Source organism: Carassius auratus, chromosome 3 (genome assembly GCF_003368295.1).
Source record: "Carassius auratus strain Wakin chromosome 3, ASM336829v1, whole genome shotgun sequence".
NCBI classification, from domain to species: Eukaryota; Metazoa; Chordata; class Actinopteri; order Cypriniformes; family Cyprinidae; genus Carassius; species Carassius auratus.
Window position 1 is genome coordinate 29594064 of NC_039245.1, and position 19480 is coordinate 29613543.

General features: G+C 40.5%; 1 protein-coding gene and 2 long non-coding RNA genes across 7 annotated transcripts in view; 2 read left to right on the top strand and 1 right to left on the bottom strand.

Annotated features, from left to right (window-relative positions):
* LOC113053561 (Fc receptor-like protein 5) overlaps nt 1-18958 on the bottom strand; it is a 29966-nt gene extending 11008 nt beyond the window's left edge. Inside the window, exons 1-7 of the mRNA XM_026218686.1 lie at nt 18769-18958; nt 18239-18268; nt 2058-2330; nt 1843-1977; nt 1290-1460; nt 920-1201; nt 445-687 (exon numbers count right to left, since the gene is read on the bottom strand). Of these exons, the coding sequence (XP_026074471.1) occupies nt 445-687; nt 920-1201; nt 1290-1460; nt 1843-1977; nt 2058-2330; nt 18239-18268; nt 18769-18799 (1165 nt within the window). The 5' untranslated portion in view covers nt 18800-18958. The remainder of the gene's footprint in view (nt 1-444; nt 688-919; nt 1202-1289; nt 1461-1842; nt 1978-2057; nt 2331-18238; nt 18269-18768) is intronic.
* On the top strand, nt 9277-10466 carry LOC113053610 (uncharacterized). Of its 2 annotated transcripts, none has more exons than XR_003277257.1 (5): nt 9277-9364; nt 9529-9578; nt 9857-10033; nt 10107-10210; nt 10327-10466. It is a non-coding gene; the product is annotated as an uncharacterized LOC113053610 (long non-coding RNA). The 2 variants fall into 2 exon arrangements; XR_003277258.1 differs by having other exon boundaries at nt 10307-10448.
* On the top strand, nt 10489-12598 carry LOC113053601 (uncharacterized). 4 transcript variants are annotated; one of them, XR_003277256.1, is made up of 4 exons: nt 10489-10627; nt 10713-11376; nt 11470-11815; nt 11929-12598. It is a non-coding gene; the product is annotated as an uncharacterized LOC113053601 (long non-coding RNA). The 4 variants fall into 4 exon arrangements; XR_003277254.1 differs by having other exon boundaries at nt 10713-11082; nt 11261-11815; XR_003277253.1 differs by having other exon boundaries at nt 10713-11815.
* Nucleotides 18959-19480: the final 522 nt, after the last annotated feature.

Sequence of the window (19480 nt, forward strand, 5' to 3'; positions counted from 1 at the left end):
AAGATGGAAAACCAACTCCCTTTCTACATCTGGTGGCTCTGGAGAGTGTCTGTGTGCCTGTGGCTTTTCCCTGGACTGCCATTCATCTCTCATTTGCCAGATATTCCCATCCTTTCAATAAACTGTCCTAGCTTTGATTTAACATCTGTCTCCATTGTCTTCTATGTGTGACAACTAAATGTAAAGTACTGAATATATATGTAAGTTAACAGGCAATGTGCAAAACAGTACTCCAGAACGGATTCAGCCAATACCATTAGAAAGCTCCAAACCGAGTGACCGAAAAACATACTAACCTACAGTAAGTGCAACAGAACATTTCTCACTTGCTCTCTAAAGTTCATGGTTTACTCATTCAGATTGTGGATTTTAATCTCTAAGAGCACAAAGTAAAAGGTAAGGAACACTAATTCACTTGATCATTTACGTAATATAATATTTCACCTCTGACTGAGATCCAGCTCTTGGGTGACTCTCCTCTCTCTGAGTGTTTGCAGTAGTAGAAACCCTCATGTGACTTTGAGACAGTAGAGATGATCATCTCTGTAGTTTGATTCTGGATGAGTGATCCATCTTTATAGAAATCAGCTCTGAGGTTTGGTGGAGTTGAATGTTGATATAAACAGCGTAGAGTCAGAGTATCTCCTTCAATCACAGGATGAACAGGACTCTCCAGAATCACACCAGCTACAGAAACAGAGGAAACATGCAATTTTGGCAAAATAGTAAAATTATATGAAAAATATAGTAACAAAAAATAGTTTACAGACAGTATATGTTGTATGACAAAACTATTCTTTGTGCTGCCTGCCCACTGAGTGTTTTTTGCGCACTGATGCTTCCTGCACATGTTTGATCAACCTGTTGTATGCTTTGATTGTTTACTGCCAGTAAAATTAATAAATACACACAGACTCACAGTGTACTGTTATATTAACAGGATGATATTTCATTCCAGATTGAGACTGACACCAATACACTCCAGTGTCTGATGTGATGGTGGAGTTGATTGTACATGTAGATCCTGTTTGTGATCCCCACACTGGTGATGAACAATCTTCCAGCCCCCCACTCTCTGTGTATCTTCTTACTCTCCATCTATCAGAGTTACTCTGGTCCTCACAGCTCAGAGAGAGAGAGACAGATGTAAAGTGTTGAGTTCTGCTGGGACTGATGACCAGAGAGCCTGGAGAAGAAACACCTGAGAAGAAAATTTGAGTTTAGCAAATAGAAATGTTTAAGATTTTTAAAAATAAATATGAACCAGTCATTTAAGTGTCTGAACTCACTAGTGACCCATACTGGATGTTTGTTGCTGTAGGTTGTTTTATATGCTGGTTTTCCTCTCTCTGCTCTGCACACATAAACTCCTGTGTGTGTTAGAGCAGCATAACTGAAAGTGTAGATTCCTCCAGCTCCTCTGCTGCTGTCTGAGAGCAGCTGATAATGAATGCTGCTTTCTGTATAAAGTGAGAATGTGCAGATGTTCACTAAGGGACTTCATTTCTTTATACTCCTTATGAATAACTTTCACTGTAAACTAATGTATTCAGAATGATTCAATACTTGTAATTTTTTTTTTTTTTTTTTGATTAAATCATACATTAAATATTCAGATATATAGATATTTTTAAACTTTGGTGTTACAGTATGTCTACTTTGTCTGTAGCTCAACAATTTTAGTTAATTGCTTACTTTGTACATTCAGATTCAGGAGGGAGAAAAAAAATCATAAAGGTTTGGAACAACCTTAGGGTGAGTAAATGATGGCAAAAGTTTCATTTTTGGGGTGAACTATTCCTTTAATTACAAAGTTACCGCCTGAAGCAAATTATATCTTACCTGATGATGTAGTTAGAGTGAACCAGCTGAATGTCCAGTCTGTAGAGGAGCCATAAACCTCACAGATCAGAGTCACTGAATCTCTTTCAGTCAACCACTTCTGTGGAGAAACACTTAAAACTGCCTGGAGTCTGTCTGAAATTAATAAATCACTAATTGATAATGTGAACATTTATAAATTGTGTTTGTTTATAGGAGGGGATGATCAAACTCACCTGATACTGTCAGTGTAACTTCATCACTGATGTTTGATGTTCGTGATCCTCCTCTCTCTGCTCCATAACAGGAGTATTTACCTGCGTCAGACTCAGTAACAGGACTGAACGTGTGTTCCTGTAGTTCACTGAAAACACTGTTTGAATCATCTTTATACCAGCTGTACTGCCAGCTAGTGATTCCGTCACCATCAATGTCACATCTGAGAGTGACTATCTCTCCTCTGAATACATGTTGAGCAGGTTTAATGGTCACTTTGACTTTTGGTCTTTCTGTAAAATTATAACAATTCACAAAGGAAATAATGTGATATAACAAACATGTAAACATAAACAATACATGATGGTTTTAATCCTTGAACAGTTACTAGATTGCAAATCACACATGCTAAATCAGTGTCACAGGTTCCGGTTTGTGTGTCCCTGGGTGTCCATTAGAGGTCTCACTTCCCTATAACGTGACCCCACTTCAGTACTGCAATTCACACTAGCTTTTATCTGGACTAATCACTGTTCATTGCACACAGCTGATCCCACTCACATTGTTTTCACCTGTCTATATATACCTGGTTTGTTTCTGTCATTGTCATGGAGTCCCTGTTTAATGTCATCCTGTATTTCGTGTTTCCTTGCCATTGTTAATGTTTCTTGTTTTTCGACGGATTACCTAGTTTTTGACCTTTGCCTGGCTGATGTATGATTCTGGATAACCCAATAAACACTGCTAATGGATCTCCCTATTTTTGTGTCCGTTTTGTGAAAGAAGGACTCCATCATGCCCAGATCCAGCGGTGTGGGATTTCGAATACGTTTCCCAGCCACCATGGAGGAGCGGAGGGGGAGACTCTTGAACTTGACCACCCTTCGCCAACGGGGGAGTGAGGTGGGTGGTCTGGCTCAAGTGTTTTGGACCATGGCAGTAGGGCTGGGGTATAACAATGAGGCACTAAAGGACTTGTTTAACAACTGCCTTGATGACTCTTTGCCTCAATGGGAGCTGAAGGGACTTGAAATCCTGGACTTTTGGGGTTTTACTAGATACCTACACCTCTGTGGTCTATGGGATACACCGGCCACGCCAGTCTCTCCAGACACGATGGCCGACTCTACGCCTCTGTCTCCAGATAAGATGGCCGCCAGCCCTGCACCACTGCCCAAGATGGACGCCAATCTAGAGCCACTGCACAAGATGGCAGCCACAGTTGACTTTCCAGAGTTGAGTCAGGTCCCTGTGGACTTTCCAGATTCGAGACAGTTCCCCGTCGTTGACTTTCCAGGGTCGAGTCAGGTCCCCATTGGTTTCCCAGAGTCAGGTCAAGTCACCATTGACCGTCCAGAGTCAGGTCAAGTCACCGTTAACACCCATGAGTCAAGTAAAACCACAGTTAAACCTCATGAGTCAAGTCAAGTCACTGTTGATCTCAGTGAACAGGGTCAAGTCACGGTTGGTCTTTATGAGCCTAGTAAAATCACTACTGTTTCCAGAACTTTATCACATCTCAGTAGATATTCCAGAGCTTCGTCATACCACAACGGATCATCCAGAGCCTGGTCACGTCTCTGCTGAACTTCCAGAGCCTCGTCACATCCTGTCTGTTGCACCCAGCAATGTTCTCTGCCTGTTGTATTGCTGTCAAGGAGACTGTTATGGCTGTGGAACCTCCAGAGGTGGCGGCAACCACTGCAGAACCTTCGGAGGCCACCTACACTCTCATCGCAGCCACGGAGGCCGCCATTAAACTGTTCATGGTCTCTATTTCAGTGCTACCTAACCAGACTTGCTCTCCTTTGCCATTGACTCTGCTGGGGTGGTCATCTGCTCCACCCCAGGTGGGCTTCTGTCTCGTCTGCTCGGCTGTGGTGGTCCTCTGCTCCGCCCTGGTGGGCTTCTGTCTCGTCTGCTCTGCCGTGGTGGTCCTCTGCTCAGCCCTGGTGTGCTTCTGTCTCGTCTGCTCGGCTGTGGTGGTCCTCTGTTCTGCCCTAGTGGGCTTCTGTCTCGTCTGCTCGGTTGTGGTGGTCCTCTGCTCCGCCCTTGTGGGCTTCTGTCTCATCTGCTCAGCTGTGGGTTTCTCTGCTCCACCGTGGTGGGCTTCTGTCTCGTCTGCTCGGCTGTGGTGGTCCTCTGTTCTGCCCTGGTGGGCTTCTGTCTCATCTGCTCGGCTGTGGTGGTCCTCTGTTCTGCCCTGGTGGGCTTTTGTTTCATCTGCTCGGCTGTGGTGGTCCTCTGTTCTGCCCAGGTGGGCTTTTGTCTCATCTGCTCGGCTGTGGTGGTCCTCTGCTCCGCCCTGATGTGCTTCTGTCTCGTCTGCTCGGCTGTGGTGGTCCTCTGTTCTGCTCTAGTGGGCTTCTGTCTCATCGGCTTGGTTGTGGTGGTCCTCTGCTCCGCCCTTGTGGGCTTCTGTCTCATCTGCTCGGCTGTGGTGGTCCTCTGCTCCACCGTGGTGGGCTTCTGTCTCATCTGCTCTGCTGTGGTGGTCCTCTGCTCCACCGTGGTGTGCTTCTGTCTCATCTGCTCGGCTGTGGTGGTCCTCTGCTCCACCGTGGTGGGTTTCTGTCTCATCTGCTCGGCTGTGTTGGTCCTCTGCTCCACCTTGGTGGGCTTCTGTCTCATCAGCTCGGCTGTGGTTGTCCTCTGCTCCACCCTGGTGGGCTTCGGTCCCGTCTTCTCGGCTGTGGTTGTCCTCTGCTCCACCCTGGTGGGCTTCGGTCCCGTCTTCTCGGCTTTGGTGGGCTCCAGTTCCACCTGCGCCGCCCCAGTGGGCTCCAGCTCCTCCTGCTCCACCCCTGGATTCCTGCTTTGTCGGCACTGCCCTGGCCCCCTTAGCTTTCTGATCCAACCTTCCCCCCTAAACTGTCTGATCCACCCTGGCTACATGTTAAGCCATCACTTCCTGTATCCTTTCCCCTCCATGGACCTCGCCCTCTGTCCTTCCCACTGATCCTCCACCATTCCACCTCCCTCCTGGTTGCTTTATTTTGTTTTTGTTGTTTCAGAGGAGCATCTGGAAGCTGTTCCTTAGAGGTGCGGTAGTGTCACAATGTCCGGTTTGTGTGTCCCTGGGTGTCCAGTAGAGGTCTCACTTCCCCATATTGTCACCCCACTTAAGTATTGCAGTTCACACTAGCCTTTATCTGGACTAATCACTGTTCATTGCACACAGCTGATCCCACTCACATTGTTTGCACCTGTCTATATATACCCAGTTTGATGCTGTCGTTGTCATGGAGTCTTTGTTTAATGTCATCCTGTATTTCGTGTTTCCTTGCCATTGTTTTTTTGACTGATTACCTGGTTTTTGACCTTTGTCTGGCCGATGTATGATTCTGGATAACGCAAAAACACTGCTACTGGATCTCCTTGTTTGTGTGTGCATTTCGTGACAATCAGGTTAGACTGAAGTGTTGTTCTCTGTAGCTGTTATAGTCATTGATTCAGTGTCTTATGAATCAGTTTCATTGTGTTCTTAAGAGCAGTTCATTTTTATGAGAAAAAATACTTGTCATATATTATTACTTTTACTGCTTCACTGTGACGTGTGTAATGTCCTCCTCTTAGTGCTCTGCACCTGTACTGTCCTCCATCAGAGACTTTCACTGAATCGATTGTTTTAGTTGAAGCTTCCGTAGATTCAGTGTTTGAGTTCATCAGTAAATCAGTAAATATCAAATCATTAGTAGCATGAGTTGTGAAAGTGTTCATCCTCAAAGATAAATCATTAGTACTTTTTAGATTCACAGAAAATGGTGTCAAACACCATTTTCATGCTAAAGTGCTGCATATATATATAACCATCTTAAGACAAGCAATGGACTATAAAACATTCTTACTAAATGTAAAATACTGAATATATAAGTCAACAGGCAATGTGCAAAACAAAACTCCAGAACTGATTCAGCAGATACCATTACAAAGTTCAAAACTGAATGACTGAAAAACCGACCCATACCTACAGTTAACAGTTATGCTGTGTTCACACCAAACGCGAATAGAGCGTCAAATTCGCTTGACCATTTTGAGATCATTCGCGCGTGGAATTAACTTCACAACAGACGCGAATTCGCGTCATGGGGGGGCTTCTGCCAGCTGAGTTCACGCAGCATTTTCAACCGCCATTTTTATTCGGATAATTTTCAAAATATTACTGTTACTGTGTCATGAAATGTAGTTTTAAAAGTATTTCAGGCGAGAATGTAGTTGTTTTAAACTCAGATATGCGGTTTATTTATAAAGACAGCGTCTATTTAAAAAAATGTGTTTCGCCGATCTCGGAGATGAGCTCCATGCGATCAGCGGGAGCTCCGTCATCATGTATCCGCCGAGAGCAGCCTCGGCTCGGCTAGACCTTCTGACATTTGCCGCTGGCTCTGATGTCTCTTTAGTGGTTCAAAATAAAATATAATTCGTTTGGGGTAAAATGAAACATTTCTAATCAATTGGCCTTTATTCAATTTATCTATTAATATGTTTTTTATATACATATATGTCATTTTTATTCCTGTCTCTATAGAAATATGAACTTTTGTCATATAGCTCCGGTTGACTCCTCACTGACAACATCAGTCGTTCCTCCTTGTTGAATGAGTGGAGAAGGGTATTCCTGCAAAACCGGAGGCTGCAGGAACATTCTGTTGAATGAGTGACTCCTAGCAGGCTCCTGATTGGTTAACGCGGCGCGAATTGACGCCAAAGTTGAAATTTTTCAAATCGGGCGGCAGACGCGAATTCGCGTCAAACGCTAAATGCACAAAAAGCACCTTCGTGCTTAACGCGTGTTTCGCGCGAAACGCCCTATTCGCGCGCGAATGAGGCGAATTCGCGTCTTCCGCGCCGCGCTTAACGCCCCATTCGCGCCGCGAGACCTCCAGACGCGCGTAAACGCGCCTTTGCATTTAGACGGTGGGCCGAGGGTCCGTATCTGCTTTACTTTTCGAAATGAATGATCCCCATGGAGGGAGAACCTGGATTTGTAAAGTTGGGACGGTTGTTTTATTCTCAACGATATGAAAAGTGTTGCCACTCCCATTTATTGCACATTTTCCCCGAAATCATAATGCACGATACGTAAATATGCAGGCAAACGCGGTTGCCTACTATATTAGTTGAGCCAATAGCGCGGCAAGATACTGACATGGGATTATTACTATCCAATCAGATGTAGCTTATTTAGAACAGCTGTTACACGAATGATTCCGCTATCAGACACAAGCACCAGCGGTGCACTGATCGTCAAGGACATTCTTTGTGTGATTGTAAGTATTCATTTAATTAGAATATATTTATATAAAATGTTTGTTTTGTACACTGTGTTGTTCAAACGTGTGTAAGCGTCTCGTTAGTGTCGTTATAAGTAGGGTAACGTTTCAGCTGGCGAACTAGCAGTAGCCAGAGCCGTTGAGAATATCATATTTAACGGTTCTGGCAGTAACTAGCATTATGCGATTACATATTTGATTTTGTGTAAACATTACATTCTAACGGTGACACTTCGTCCAACTCGCATAGACTACAACTCCACTGTATGTTTGTGGATAATTATCTCAGATCGTTTTGCAAACGTTCTCCAAAACTCAAGGCGAACATGAACCTGTTGATGTTTAAGACATATATTTAATTACCAGTTACATCTGACATAAAGTTATAGAGTCAGTATCATAATATTCGAATCAATATTCAAACCGGAGAGCTAAGAACTCTAACGTTAGTTAGAACTGTATGTATTAGAAATAAGATTATCACTATCAAAGAACATAAACTGCATTTATTTTAATTTTAAAACAAACAAGATAAGTATAACTATCAAAAAACATAAACTATCAAACAAAGCAGAGTTATAATGTACATAAACCTGTCATACAGATTTACTTCTGCAAGAGTAGCAAACACACATCTCCCCACATGTGTACATGCATATACACGTGCCCTAGTCATCTCCAAGTGACTTATTGTCACAGTTTAAACACTGACAGAGGTTTGTACATGGCAGCTCATGCAGTTTACATGTGCATCTACCTTTAACACAATTCGTTTTTTTACATGAGCAGTGCACAAGTTCAAGTATGGCCTCTGGAGCTGGCGGAAGAGTCATCCAGTCTACTCCGTAGAAATCTCCTACCATTTTCCAGCCATGATTTACAGGGGGAGGAATGTCTGGCATGCACTCAAGACACCTCCTGTGTACTGCAGCCTGATAGCTTGCCCGCTGGATGTGTTTATGCAAGGAGTCTTTGTTTGGAGGCAAGTCTCTCTCAGAACATTTACCTGATTTGAACAGGTTGGCCCTTGCAATATTGACATCTTGGCAGTCCTTCTGATCATATAGATCACACGTGTAAGCTTCCAGAGCCTCAAATAGTTCTGGTGATGGGGTGAAACTTGTTCCCAGTTCTCTAAACATGGTGATGTATTCTGTTTTTGAACTTAGTTTTTTGTATGCTTTTTCTTTTCCAACCTTATGCAGAGCACTCACTGTGTCACATCCAGAAAAGGCATGCAGACCTACAAGGGCATCACATTTGTCTTCGCCAAGATGGGCATGTAGCTTGGTAATATCAGTAATGTGTGTGTCTCTCCCCTTGGCTGTATGGAAATGGAGGTGGCCATCAATGTGGCTGCAGAAAGCTAGAGCCAGCACAAAGACATCGGTGTCTGGGCTCTTGATTACCAGGTCATGGCTGTGTTTGGCTGCATGGGCTGCATGCAGAATCATTCTGGTGTCTGCCTCCTCTTGACTTGTCTCTAGGTCTTTGAGTTCCAGTATCTCAAGGTCAGTATTGCTCACATTCATCTTAATGGCGTGACACTTGCTTCCATGTGCAACAATGATGGTTATATTGCCAATTATATTCTTTGCAGTTAAGCTCCAATGTTGGAAGAAATACTCCAGTAGGTTTTCTTTATTTTGGCCACATGCCAGAAATTTTTTCCACTGCTTTGGGGTTTTTTGGTCATCTCCATAGATTTTGATTTTTTGGTAGCCCTGTTCTGCGCGCCGACTACGCTCAGCATTTTTGATGCTCAGGTCGCTGTATGTGTCACATACAAAATGAAGCTCTGTTGACCTTGTTGCCTTAGCTGAGTGAACTAATGTGTTCAGTACATGATCCGCATACAACCCAAATGTTGGCTGTGGCTTTAGTTGTTGCACCAGAGCCATAGCATCCCAAATCCAAACTGAGCCATCAGGAATGTCACTCACTGTTGCAGGCGGGTTGATCTCATCTAGCAAGATGTGCATCAGCTTAGCTTTGTTGGTTTTGACCAGAGAGCCATCAAAGTTGGAAATTGACTGTGGAAAAGGACCCAAACTGTAAGTGAGCATTTCATTGATGTTAATTTGCCTAACCCCGCCCACAACAATTAGCCTTGCAAACAAGTTGCGATGTGATGTCAGGGTAATTTCTTTTCCTCTAATTTTTGTGACTGTACTTTGTCCATTGTCTTTAAATGTTTTTATTTTCATTTTCTTTATAGGGTCATGGAATGATGCTTGGCCATGGACTATCCTTTTTTCACAGAATTCAGTGAGTGCCTTAACACCTCTTTGTTTAGCCCCTAGTAAGTCTGTGGCAACATTTTCTGATGCCTGTTGGCCAGAAGAGATGTGACAAAGAGAATCTCCATCCAGCAATGGGTCAAAAGGGTTAACCATATTTTGGATAGTGGCCACAATGTTCATCACATCAGCCTGATCTCTCTGCATTCTGGTGTTGTCTAGCTCAGAGTTAAGATGTCCTACCGGGCACTTTCCTGCCATTGTTTTGCATTCAAAAGTGATTGCTGCCCGCTCATGTTGTGTTAGGGTCCAGCGGTGAACTGCACCCTTGTTCAGAGAGAACCCACTGATGCCTCCCTTTGTCTTGGAGTCACGATTGGCTGTTTGCTCAATGACTTGATCACATGCTGTGCCGGCAAAACCATGACTTTGATGTCTTTGTGCCACAAAGTCACCTGAAAGAAGCTGCTGGTGTGCTGAAGGGTGTGTGTCTTCCAGGTTGGTCATTTCAGCCCAATATGCCGTCAAATACCTTGCATAATTTACTTTGTCACAGGCAAAAAACCAGGGCAGCATACTTTGCACAGTGGACAAATGGAGAGCCCAGTTCCCCTCTCTTGTTGCCCTGATGAAAAGAAGCAAATCTTCCATCATGTCAAGGTATGTGCTCCAAAATGCAAATGTGTGGTTACAGTTGTTTTTCACCACAAATTCTTCATAACCTTGCAGTAACTGCTGAAATGTGTCTGATGTTAGCATGCCCTTGAACTCTTCAGAGGGAAAACACTCCTGCAGATCTGTTGCCACTTTTAAAGCAGCGGCATTTTGTTCTTGTGTGAGTGTATCCAAGTATGCCCACCATCGTAGTTTCTGGAGTGCTTCCATCAGGAGTTTGTGAGCCCGTATGCTCCTGTTGTAGTGATGGCCGGAGATCACTCCATCGATTGAGCCTGCGGCCACCAGGTCAGACTCAATCAAGATGTCCTGAAAGCCTGCATCACCATACAACTTTCCTATGCATGACAGATACGCCATTGCTGTGTGGAACTCTCCCATCCTCACTACGATTCTCTCAGAGTAAGAATCTGTTTGCCAACGGATCTCTTGGGCCTTGGCGTATATGGCTTGATCCATAACTAAAACAACTTCTTTTTGTTTCAAGCTGTCAGCAATGGCAATGGAGCGGCTCAGGATGGTGTGGACAGTGTTGAGATCAGTCGGACTGGCGTCAATCACTGGGAGGTAGCCAATATGTGTAGATGGTGGTAGTACTGTGTCTTCCTTCAACATTATATTATACCCTGTCCATCCAGGAAGGATTTTGTGCTGGGCCTCAGGTACTTTCAGTAAAAAGAATGCAGCATCAATTCTTCTACCGGTAGTTTGGGCATATCTGTATTGGTCCTGATGGAGATCAATCTTCAATGCAAAGTTCTGTGGACCAGACCGCTTGCCTCTTGTGTATGTTGAAAGATTCAGTGGAGGAGGATGAACCGACCGCTCTCGTGTTCTCTGTCTGGATAATGTGTCTGGTAAGGATGCTGTATAACTATTTATGGCCCTCTGAATTATTATACCATTGGTGTTATGTGTTGTCCCTTTACCTGAAAGAGTCTCCTCTCCAAAGTCATTATTGTCCCAGACAAGAGTCACAGGCACTTCATCACTGATTTTTTCAGGGATGTATACCTCTCCCCTCTCCATTTGTAGATGAGCAAGGGCAGTATCATGCTCAAGGACCTGGGAATTAGATGAGCAGTGACCCAGACCATTTAACAGCCCTATAAGCTGTGCAGAGCCAGTCATATGCCGAACTGCCATTGCAAGTGAGCACTGTTTAGGCATGAGCCACCTTCCTCTGGTTGCCAAGGTAATAATGTCCTGACAAGTGGACACTATCTTTCTGTTGTCCTCTGAAGTGACATCAACACGTTCATCTGATGGTTGTGATGACATTCCTGATATCCATGCAATGAAGTTAAAAAGTTGGTGAGGCACTACACTCATGCCATTTTCCAGTGTGAGATCACTTGCTGTGGGAGGCCATGGTAGCTTTGGGTATATTTTTGATGTATTTTGAATTATTTCTTTAAGTCTCATTGCTGCGTGATATAACTCCCGAGAATCATCCGTGGTGTTGGTGGCGTTTTCTATATTTCCTTGACTTGTCATTTCTCCTTCACTTTCTTCAGATGAGGAGGAAGCAGAGGAGAAGGCAACTTCATGCACAATCTCGTCAGCTGACAGATTGTCCACATATACAAGGTAGGTTGTGGATGCCTTCAGGAACTTCAAGAAGGGATAAGACTTGTGAAGTCTTGACTTTAGTGAGTGTGCCTTATAAGCTGCAATGTTTACTCCCTCTGTTTCTTCCACAGATTTTTTGAAAAGCAAATTCAGCTTTGACAGTCGAAGTACTTCGCGTTGTTTTAACAGCCTCTCCTCAATGACTGTTTTGCAGAGGTGCTTGTATCCATTTTCATATATGTTTGTTTCTGTTCTCTCAATTTTGTTTGTGGTCAGATACCGGGTATAATCTCGATAGCAAGTGAAGTGATACCGTGCTTCACTAGCCACCAAGTCCCTGTCTTGGATATGGAGAAGGAGAGACTCGTCCCTTTTCTCTTCAGCGGCGAGTAGCAATTTCCCGGCATGGAGTGTTTCACACTGTGTTAGCTTTTCTTTTACCCTTTTCCTGCTGTGTGACTGAACCTTGTACTTCTCATGTTTGCATATAATGCATTGTACTGGAAGCAGGTGTGGGGCCCGCTTGGACGTGCAGGAATCACGGGCGTAAGATCTCAGAGCCCGTGTTTTAACTGGAGTTGCCTCACCATCCTCTGCCTCTACCACTAAAAGTGCAAAACAATAGATTTAGGTTCTGCACCCTTCCCCACATCACCTATTAAAGAAAAATGGTTTGTAACTTCCAGCATGGTATATTGGTTCCACCTGTTCCCTTAACAAGGGTAATAAACCTGTTTCACAGCTTTCAGGTGTCCGTCCTTGTTGATGTTAATGAGGCCATAATAGGAAGGGTTAATTTTTGCAGGGTGTTTTTTATTTATTTTTATTATATTAGTGATTTAAATAAAAATAAAAATGGCATCATTACTCCATTCTTCAGTGTCACATGTGACATCCAGTCGATCACATGATCATTTAGAAATCATTTTTTTTTTAGTGTTGCAAACAATTCTGCTGTCTAATATGTTTGATGAATAAAAGATTAAAAAGAAAAAAAATCTAATAATATAAATCTTATTTATCACTTTTTATCAATTTAACATATCCTTGCTGAATAAAAGTATTGATTTTATTTAAAAAAGAAAAAAAATTACTGTCCAGTAGTGTATATTGTTACAAAATATTTTTATTTAAAAAAAAAAGCAGCAACAGTTATGTTTTTTTGTTTTGTTTTACTTTTTATTCCTCAAAGTATCCTAAAAAAGAATCACATTTTCTGAAAAAATATTAAGCAGAACTGTTTCCAACTTTGATAATGAATCATCATTAGAATGATTTCTAAAGGATTGTGTGATAATTATCCTAAAAATTCAGCTTTGCATCACAAAAATAAATGATAATTTAAAGTATAATAAATTGAAAATCAATTATTTTAATTGTAATAATATAATCACAATCTTACATTTTTTTCCTCTGTATTTTAGATAGCGAAGAAATTCATTTAAAAAAAATAAAAAATTCATGAAAAATAGTACTGTTTCCAAACTTTTGACCTGTACTGTATGTCCAATACTGCACTGCCTGTCTATACATTATAATACCAACCTTCCTTTGCAGTTTCTTCAACTGATACTGCCTTCTCTCTTCTCCTTTGTGCTCGTTTTATCTTCGTTATATTTGTGAAATGACTGTAGCACTCCCTGTGGTAGCCAGTGTTAGCTGGTTTGACTAACTGGTTTGTAGGTTCCTGGCTTTGCAACTTGTATGCCTGTACTGCCTCTTCTGCAATGATACCTTCTATGCCCTCAAGGTCTTTCCACAGAAACACTGATTTAATAAATTTCTCCCAACTTATGTCTGTGAAGGGAATGGTGGGTCCACCACTTCCCTCAAATATATGCATACAGCACTTCATGTTTTTTTTTTTTCATTTCATCCAAGTAAACATGGGCGGGAAAAAAAGTTTTGTCTGTCTCATTTTTTCATGACGCTGTTTCCAAGCAATACCATTATGTCAAATGTGTTAAATCAGAAGGGTGTATTTATTAAAGATTACAAAGAAATGACAGGATATCGTATGACAAAAGGTGGTTACATAAAATGAAAACAAATATAAATGTATAACGTAACCTCTACATTATTATTTTGTGTCAAACTGAATATGTAACAAAATTAGGTAAAATAGTTCTTATCTTAAATAATACAATCTTAAATCCTGGACGCGAAGAGCGCCAGTGCGTTCACAAACGCATCACCGACACTTTCCACGCACGCTATTGGCTGAAGGCAACAAATACGTCATGCAGGTCGGACCCCGCACGTAGCTGCTTGGTCTATTCGCCGGGAAAATAACCTGGAGAAAATTACCGATATTATAGTAATGTGCAAAGTGTTTGAGTGGCAACAATTTTTATTTGCTTTGTTGAAAAGCGTATCGGTTATATCTAAAAAACCGGGTTATCCCTCGCCACAGATCATTTGAAAACACGAAATCTCCCCTCGGCCCACCGTCTAATTGACTTAACATTGAAATAATTCGCGCCAGACGCTCTATTCGCGTTTGGTGTGAACACAGCATTACAGTTTAAACTGCGATTTGTATTTGTTCATTCAGGTGTAGGAGGACACGAACTTCCTGAAGGCGCACCGAACACAGCGCGTGAATAGCTTACTCAGTCAAACTTTCCTGCATCTTGTGTTTGAATGCTTTAAACTCTTTTGAATATTTAAACTGGCAATGTTTAAAAACACATTCAATGTATAACTTTCATCAGCAGTGGCCTGTCAATTGTGCTAGGCATCTTTTTAGGCTAGCCTCAGCCTGTCGGTTGAGAATGCTTTGGGGCCCCCTTAGCCGTGGGGCCCTATAATCGTCACCACCTTTCAGCCCACTAGTGACGGCCCTGCACTGAGGATATATCAGATTGAAGTTGAGTGTTTAAACTCCCTTTTGTCTCTGACGTTGCTGATTTGACCACTTGCAAACTGTGATCTGTTATCTGAAACATCTGTCCAGAATCTTGAAAATTTAGATTTCAGTGTTAGTAAAGTTTATTTATAGAGTGTTTTAAACAGATACAATCACAAAGTGCTTTACAAGGTACAACCACATTGATATTCAAATAAATTCAAAACAAATAAAAAGTCCTAAGTAAACTCAAGGAACAAAGGCAATGCGTTCCACAGTCTAGGGGCTACAGCCTCAAAGGACAGATCTTCCCGGGTTTTATAACGAGTCTTTGGGACAATGAAAAGACTTTGGCCTGCTGATTGAAGGGAACGACCTGGGGAGTATGTGCATAGCAAGTCAGTGATTTATTGTGGGGCCTGACCATTTAAAGCTCTAAAAGTTAAAACTAATATTTTAAAATCAATGCTAAATTTGATAGGTAGCCAGTGTAAGGAGGACGCAATAGGGTTGATGTGAGCCCATCTGCCAGATCCTGTTAAAAGCCTTGTAGCATGATGGCTGGTTGTCTGTGTTAACTTTGCAGTTTCAGGAAATTTCAAGAAGTAGTCCACACATAGCAGGAACACTGCTTGGTTGAAGTAAAAGAGGTCAACTCCTACATCCGCCCACACTTAGTCTGAGGTTTTTTGGTATTGTTCCTTTTAAAAGATTTATACACAGCACACTTGGACACTACATCTTCAATTCTCTTTTTCTCCATGCCATGCTCTTGCAATCACTGTGCACTTAATAACTCCCAAAAGAGATTCATGAATACACTGTTTGCATACTTTTCAGCACCACAAGTCTCCTCAGTCATTCTTAGACAGCAAGATATTCTCTTGTCTGTGTTTTCTTCACAGTACTTTGTAGATTCTTTTGACCAGTCGTACGTCTGTGTAGGTTGCTCTTCCTTGATTCTTTCTCTATTAGTTGGAACAATTTTTTTTCTTCATTTTCTTTAAAATGGCAGAAGAGCTTTATTTTGCCTTTTGGATCCATCTCATAACAAGATCAGGCAACTAACACACAGTTCATTTGAACATTGTCACTGATTTCCCTGCTACTACTTTGAAGTCTTCATATGATATTACATTGCACTCCGCTCCTGTATCCAGTTAAAAAGAAAGTGCTCTTTTATTTACTTTAAGTGTTTCTGTCCACTTGTCTTTTCCTCTACTTTGGTTTTCTTCTCAGCTTTTCTTCAAGGGTGCCAATAAACGTGTGATCCACTTTTTCAACCTCATGAGTTTTTCTCACTGTGAACTTTGTTTTGTCTTTCTGTTTTTTGCGTTTTGCACATTCTAACAAAGTGATATCTTTCTGCGACACACATTGCATACTTGCACTTTACCAGACATTTCCTTGATTCATGCCTGTAACCGCATCTGGTACAATTACTTTCTTTCTTTGACCATGCATTTTGATCATCACTATTCTTGGATGACTTTTAGTTAGCTTCATCTTGCTAATATTGTTTACAATCACTTCTGTTTCCTTGTCAAGAGCTTTAATCATTGTTCATACCTTATACTATGCAGTCTCGGATCAGTGAGTCTGTCAGCTATGTGAATCCTTATTCTTTAACCTTGTTAACGGTCATTCACTTCGTTTCTGGATGAAACGCTAAGGCGGCGTTTTCAAATATATCCACTCTGGGACCCGGTTTCAAAACGCCAGATCCGTGTGGACGGCCAAATGCCGAATCTGCTAAAATATTTGTGCGCCGAGAAAAAAAAAAAAAAAAAAAAAAAACAGAGGAAAAAATGTAAATCTCGGAGACCATATCAAACGTCATTGGATAGTGCAGGAAGGAAGAGGAGGAGGAGGAGGAGGCGGCGGAGGAGGAGGATGATGAGGCGCGTATTGACAGACCTTAAAATAATAAAGATAAAATATATATATATATATATATGTTCAGTTTTTTGTCTTGTTTTTGTTCTTGTATTATTTGATTTTTCGGTCCCACTTTATATTAGGTGGCCTTAACTACTATGTACTTACATAAAAAATAAGTACAATGTACTTATTGTGTTCATATTGTATTGTAAAACACTTTTGAGGTGTGATGGGTTAAGGTTAGGGAGAGGGTTGGAGGTATGGGTAAGTTTAAGGGTGGGTTAAGGTGTAAAGTATGGGTCAACAGTGTAATTATAAATGTAATTACAGAAATTAAATACAGATGTAATTACATGTCGTTTTTTTTACATGTAAAAACATGTATGTACACAATAAGTACATTGTACTAAATGATTAATTAAAATGTAAGGACATAGTAATTAAGGCCACTTAATATAAAGTGGGTCCGATTTTTCTTGTAAATACATAATCTACATTTCTATATTTTGGACTTTTATTCATGTTGCCTTGCAGGTTTTTGTCTTATTTTTGTTTTGTACTATTTATTGATCTTGAGTAAGTAAATAATGTACATTTCTAAATTTTGGACTTTTATTTATGTTGCCTAGCAGCTATGGATTTTAATTTTACTATTATAGGTGAACATATAGGTACATATATAGGTGCATATATGTACCTATATAGGTATATGTATGCACATATATATGTGGACATATATGTGTAAATATATGTGTAAATATATGTACATATATATGTGTGCAAATATGTACATATAGGAAAACGGCCAATTTTATATATGTCACATATATTAAAAACCTATATCAAAACCTATATTGAAACATAAAGGTTTATACAGGTTTTTTCCATGTGGGTTAAAAAGGTACACATCTTGGTACCATATTTGTACCTTAAAAAGTACATATAATGTGTTCATATTAGTACCTAAAAGTGTACCTTTTGAAAGATACTGTTCCAGTGACCGCTTTTGTACAGTGACAGTGATGCCAATTTTCATTCGGCACAATGCAAAGAGTTAAAAGACAACCAAGATATCACTTTAAGACCATCCTGAGATTCAATCCCATAAACTTTGAGTTAATAGCACAGATGACCCACTTTGTCACACCATCAACATCCATACCAGCAGTCCAAGAGACACAACATTCAACAAAGTGTTGTGCAGATACATCAGCAATACAATTCTAAATGGCAAACAATATTTATTAAATATTAAAAAGTCAATTAAAATTAGCATCATTTCTGACCAAAAGGTGGCGGGGTCACTAATCATATAATTAATGAGGCCTACAAAGTTCATTTTTCCTGGAAAAACAGCATTGCAGTGATACTTAATGTAATTTGGTAATGATTGCAAAGAAAATAAAAATAAATCAATCAATAAATCAAGACAGTTATACAAACATATCATATTAAAAATATTTTATAATATTCAGTCTTTGCAACTTAAGTAATTGAAATCATTTTCAGACCAATGGGTTTAGAGTTAAGCAAAAGTAAAAAGGGGCTTGGTTTTTGACCCATACAAATCTGAACACTCATTTTTTTTTTTTTTTTTTCATTTTTGTCAAAATGTTAATACAGTAGATCATTGAAAAGGACAACCACAATTTTGTAGTAACTCTGTACCTCAAAAAAAAAATGTTGGGATGATATGAATCAAATTCTCTCACCTTGTCCAGAGTGGATGTTTGAAATCAGCACTAAAAACACAAAGAGAAAAACTCATTACAGGTTGAACATGGAGCTGATCAGCTGTGCATTATACATCAGACATATTATGAAATTATATCTTCTTCCCTTGCTTGTCAAACACCATAGTTTCATGCTTAAGTGTTTCATATTGTAGTTTGTTTTGTTGAGGACTGTATATGTATGTGTCCAGATAACCATTATCACATCTGATTGATATTTTATGTATTTTGACAAAGCAGAGAGAACTGGTTAACAAATGTCTGAAGACAAGCAGATGACTTAAAATTCATGTAAGTATACTATTGAACATCTAATGAAAAACAAAACTATTAAAAAAAACACCATTACAAAACAAAAAAAATGATAATTTATTCCTACAGTATTTCATGGACTGGATTTGAAACTCTGAAAGCAGCAAGAAAGGGGAAAAATAAGGAACACTGAATCACTTGATCATATAAGAGCAATTATCATACACTGAAATACATTCAGTAAAAATAATACTCACAGAACACAAGAGGAAGTTGACTGAGCTTCATACTGACCGAATGGTGACAGATGGTTAAAGACACAGAAAGTGTTAAAGCCTCAAGACTTCCTGAAACCTGCAGTCAGATCTTTAGGAACATCACAACAGATTAAAGACACGCAAACATACCTCATGTGTTACACAAGATCTTTTGACAATCTTATAACATGTTTTCAGAAACTGTCACTCTGACAAATGTGCAAGTTTTCGACAGAAATATTGCCATAAATCATGCTCCTCTCACACTGATTAATGTCACTGAACTGAAATAACAAACCAAACCACAACTAAGCTCATCTCTGTCTATCTCTATTCTATCAGGCTTATGTGTTTAAAAATACACAGTTTAATATTCATATTTCATACACCAAGACAAAGGATGGGAATCTTGGAATCTTATGGGATGCCTCTTAATACATTTTTCTCCTTAATTCAAAATTATGATTATTTTAGTTATTTTGAGGAAGAAAACTTTTCTCAATGATGTCAGAGGTGTCTGGCTCCAAGTGCGAACCCTAGTGTTGAAACGTCGACACAGTGTTGAAGTGACTAACTGAAAGGGAACTATTATTATTATTTATTTATTTATTTCTTTTTTGTCCCTTTATTTACTAAGAAATAAAAAAAAAGCATAAGAAGGCAATGATTAGCTCAGAGTTCTCCTTATTCCTGTTTCTAAAGTGTTTCATGT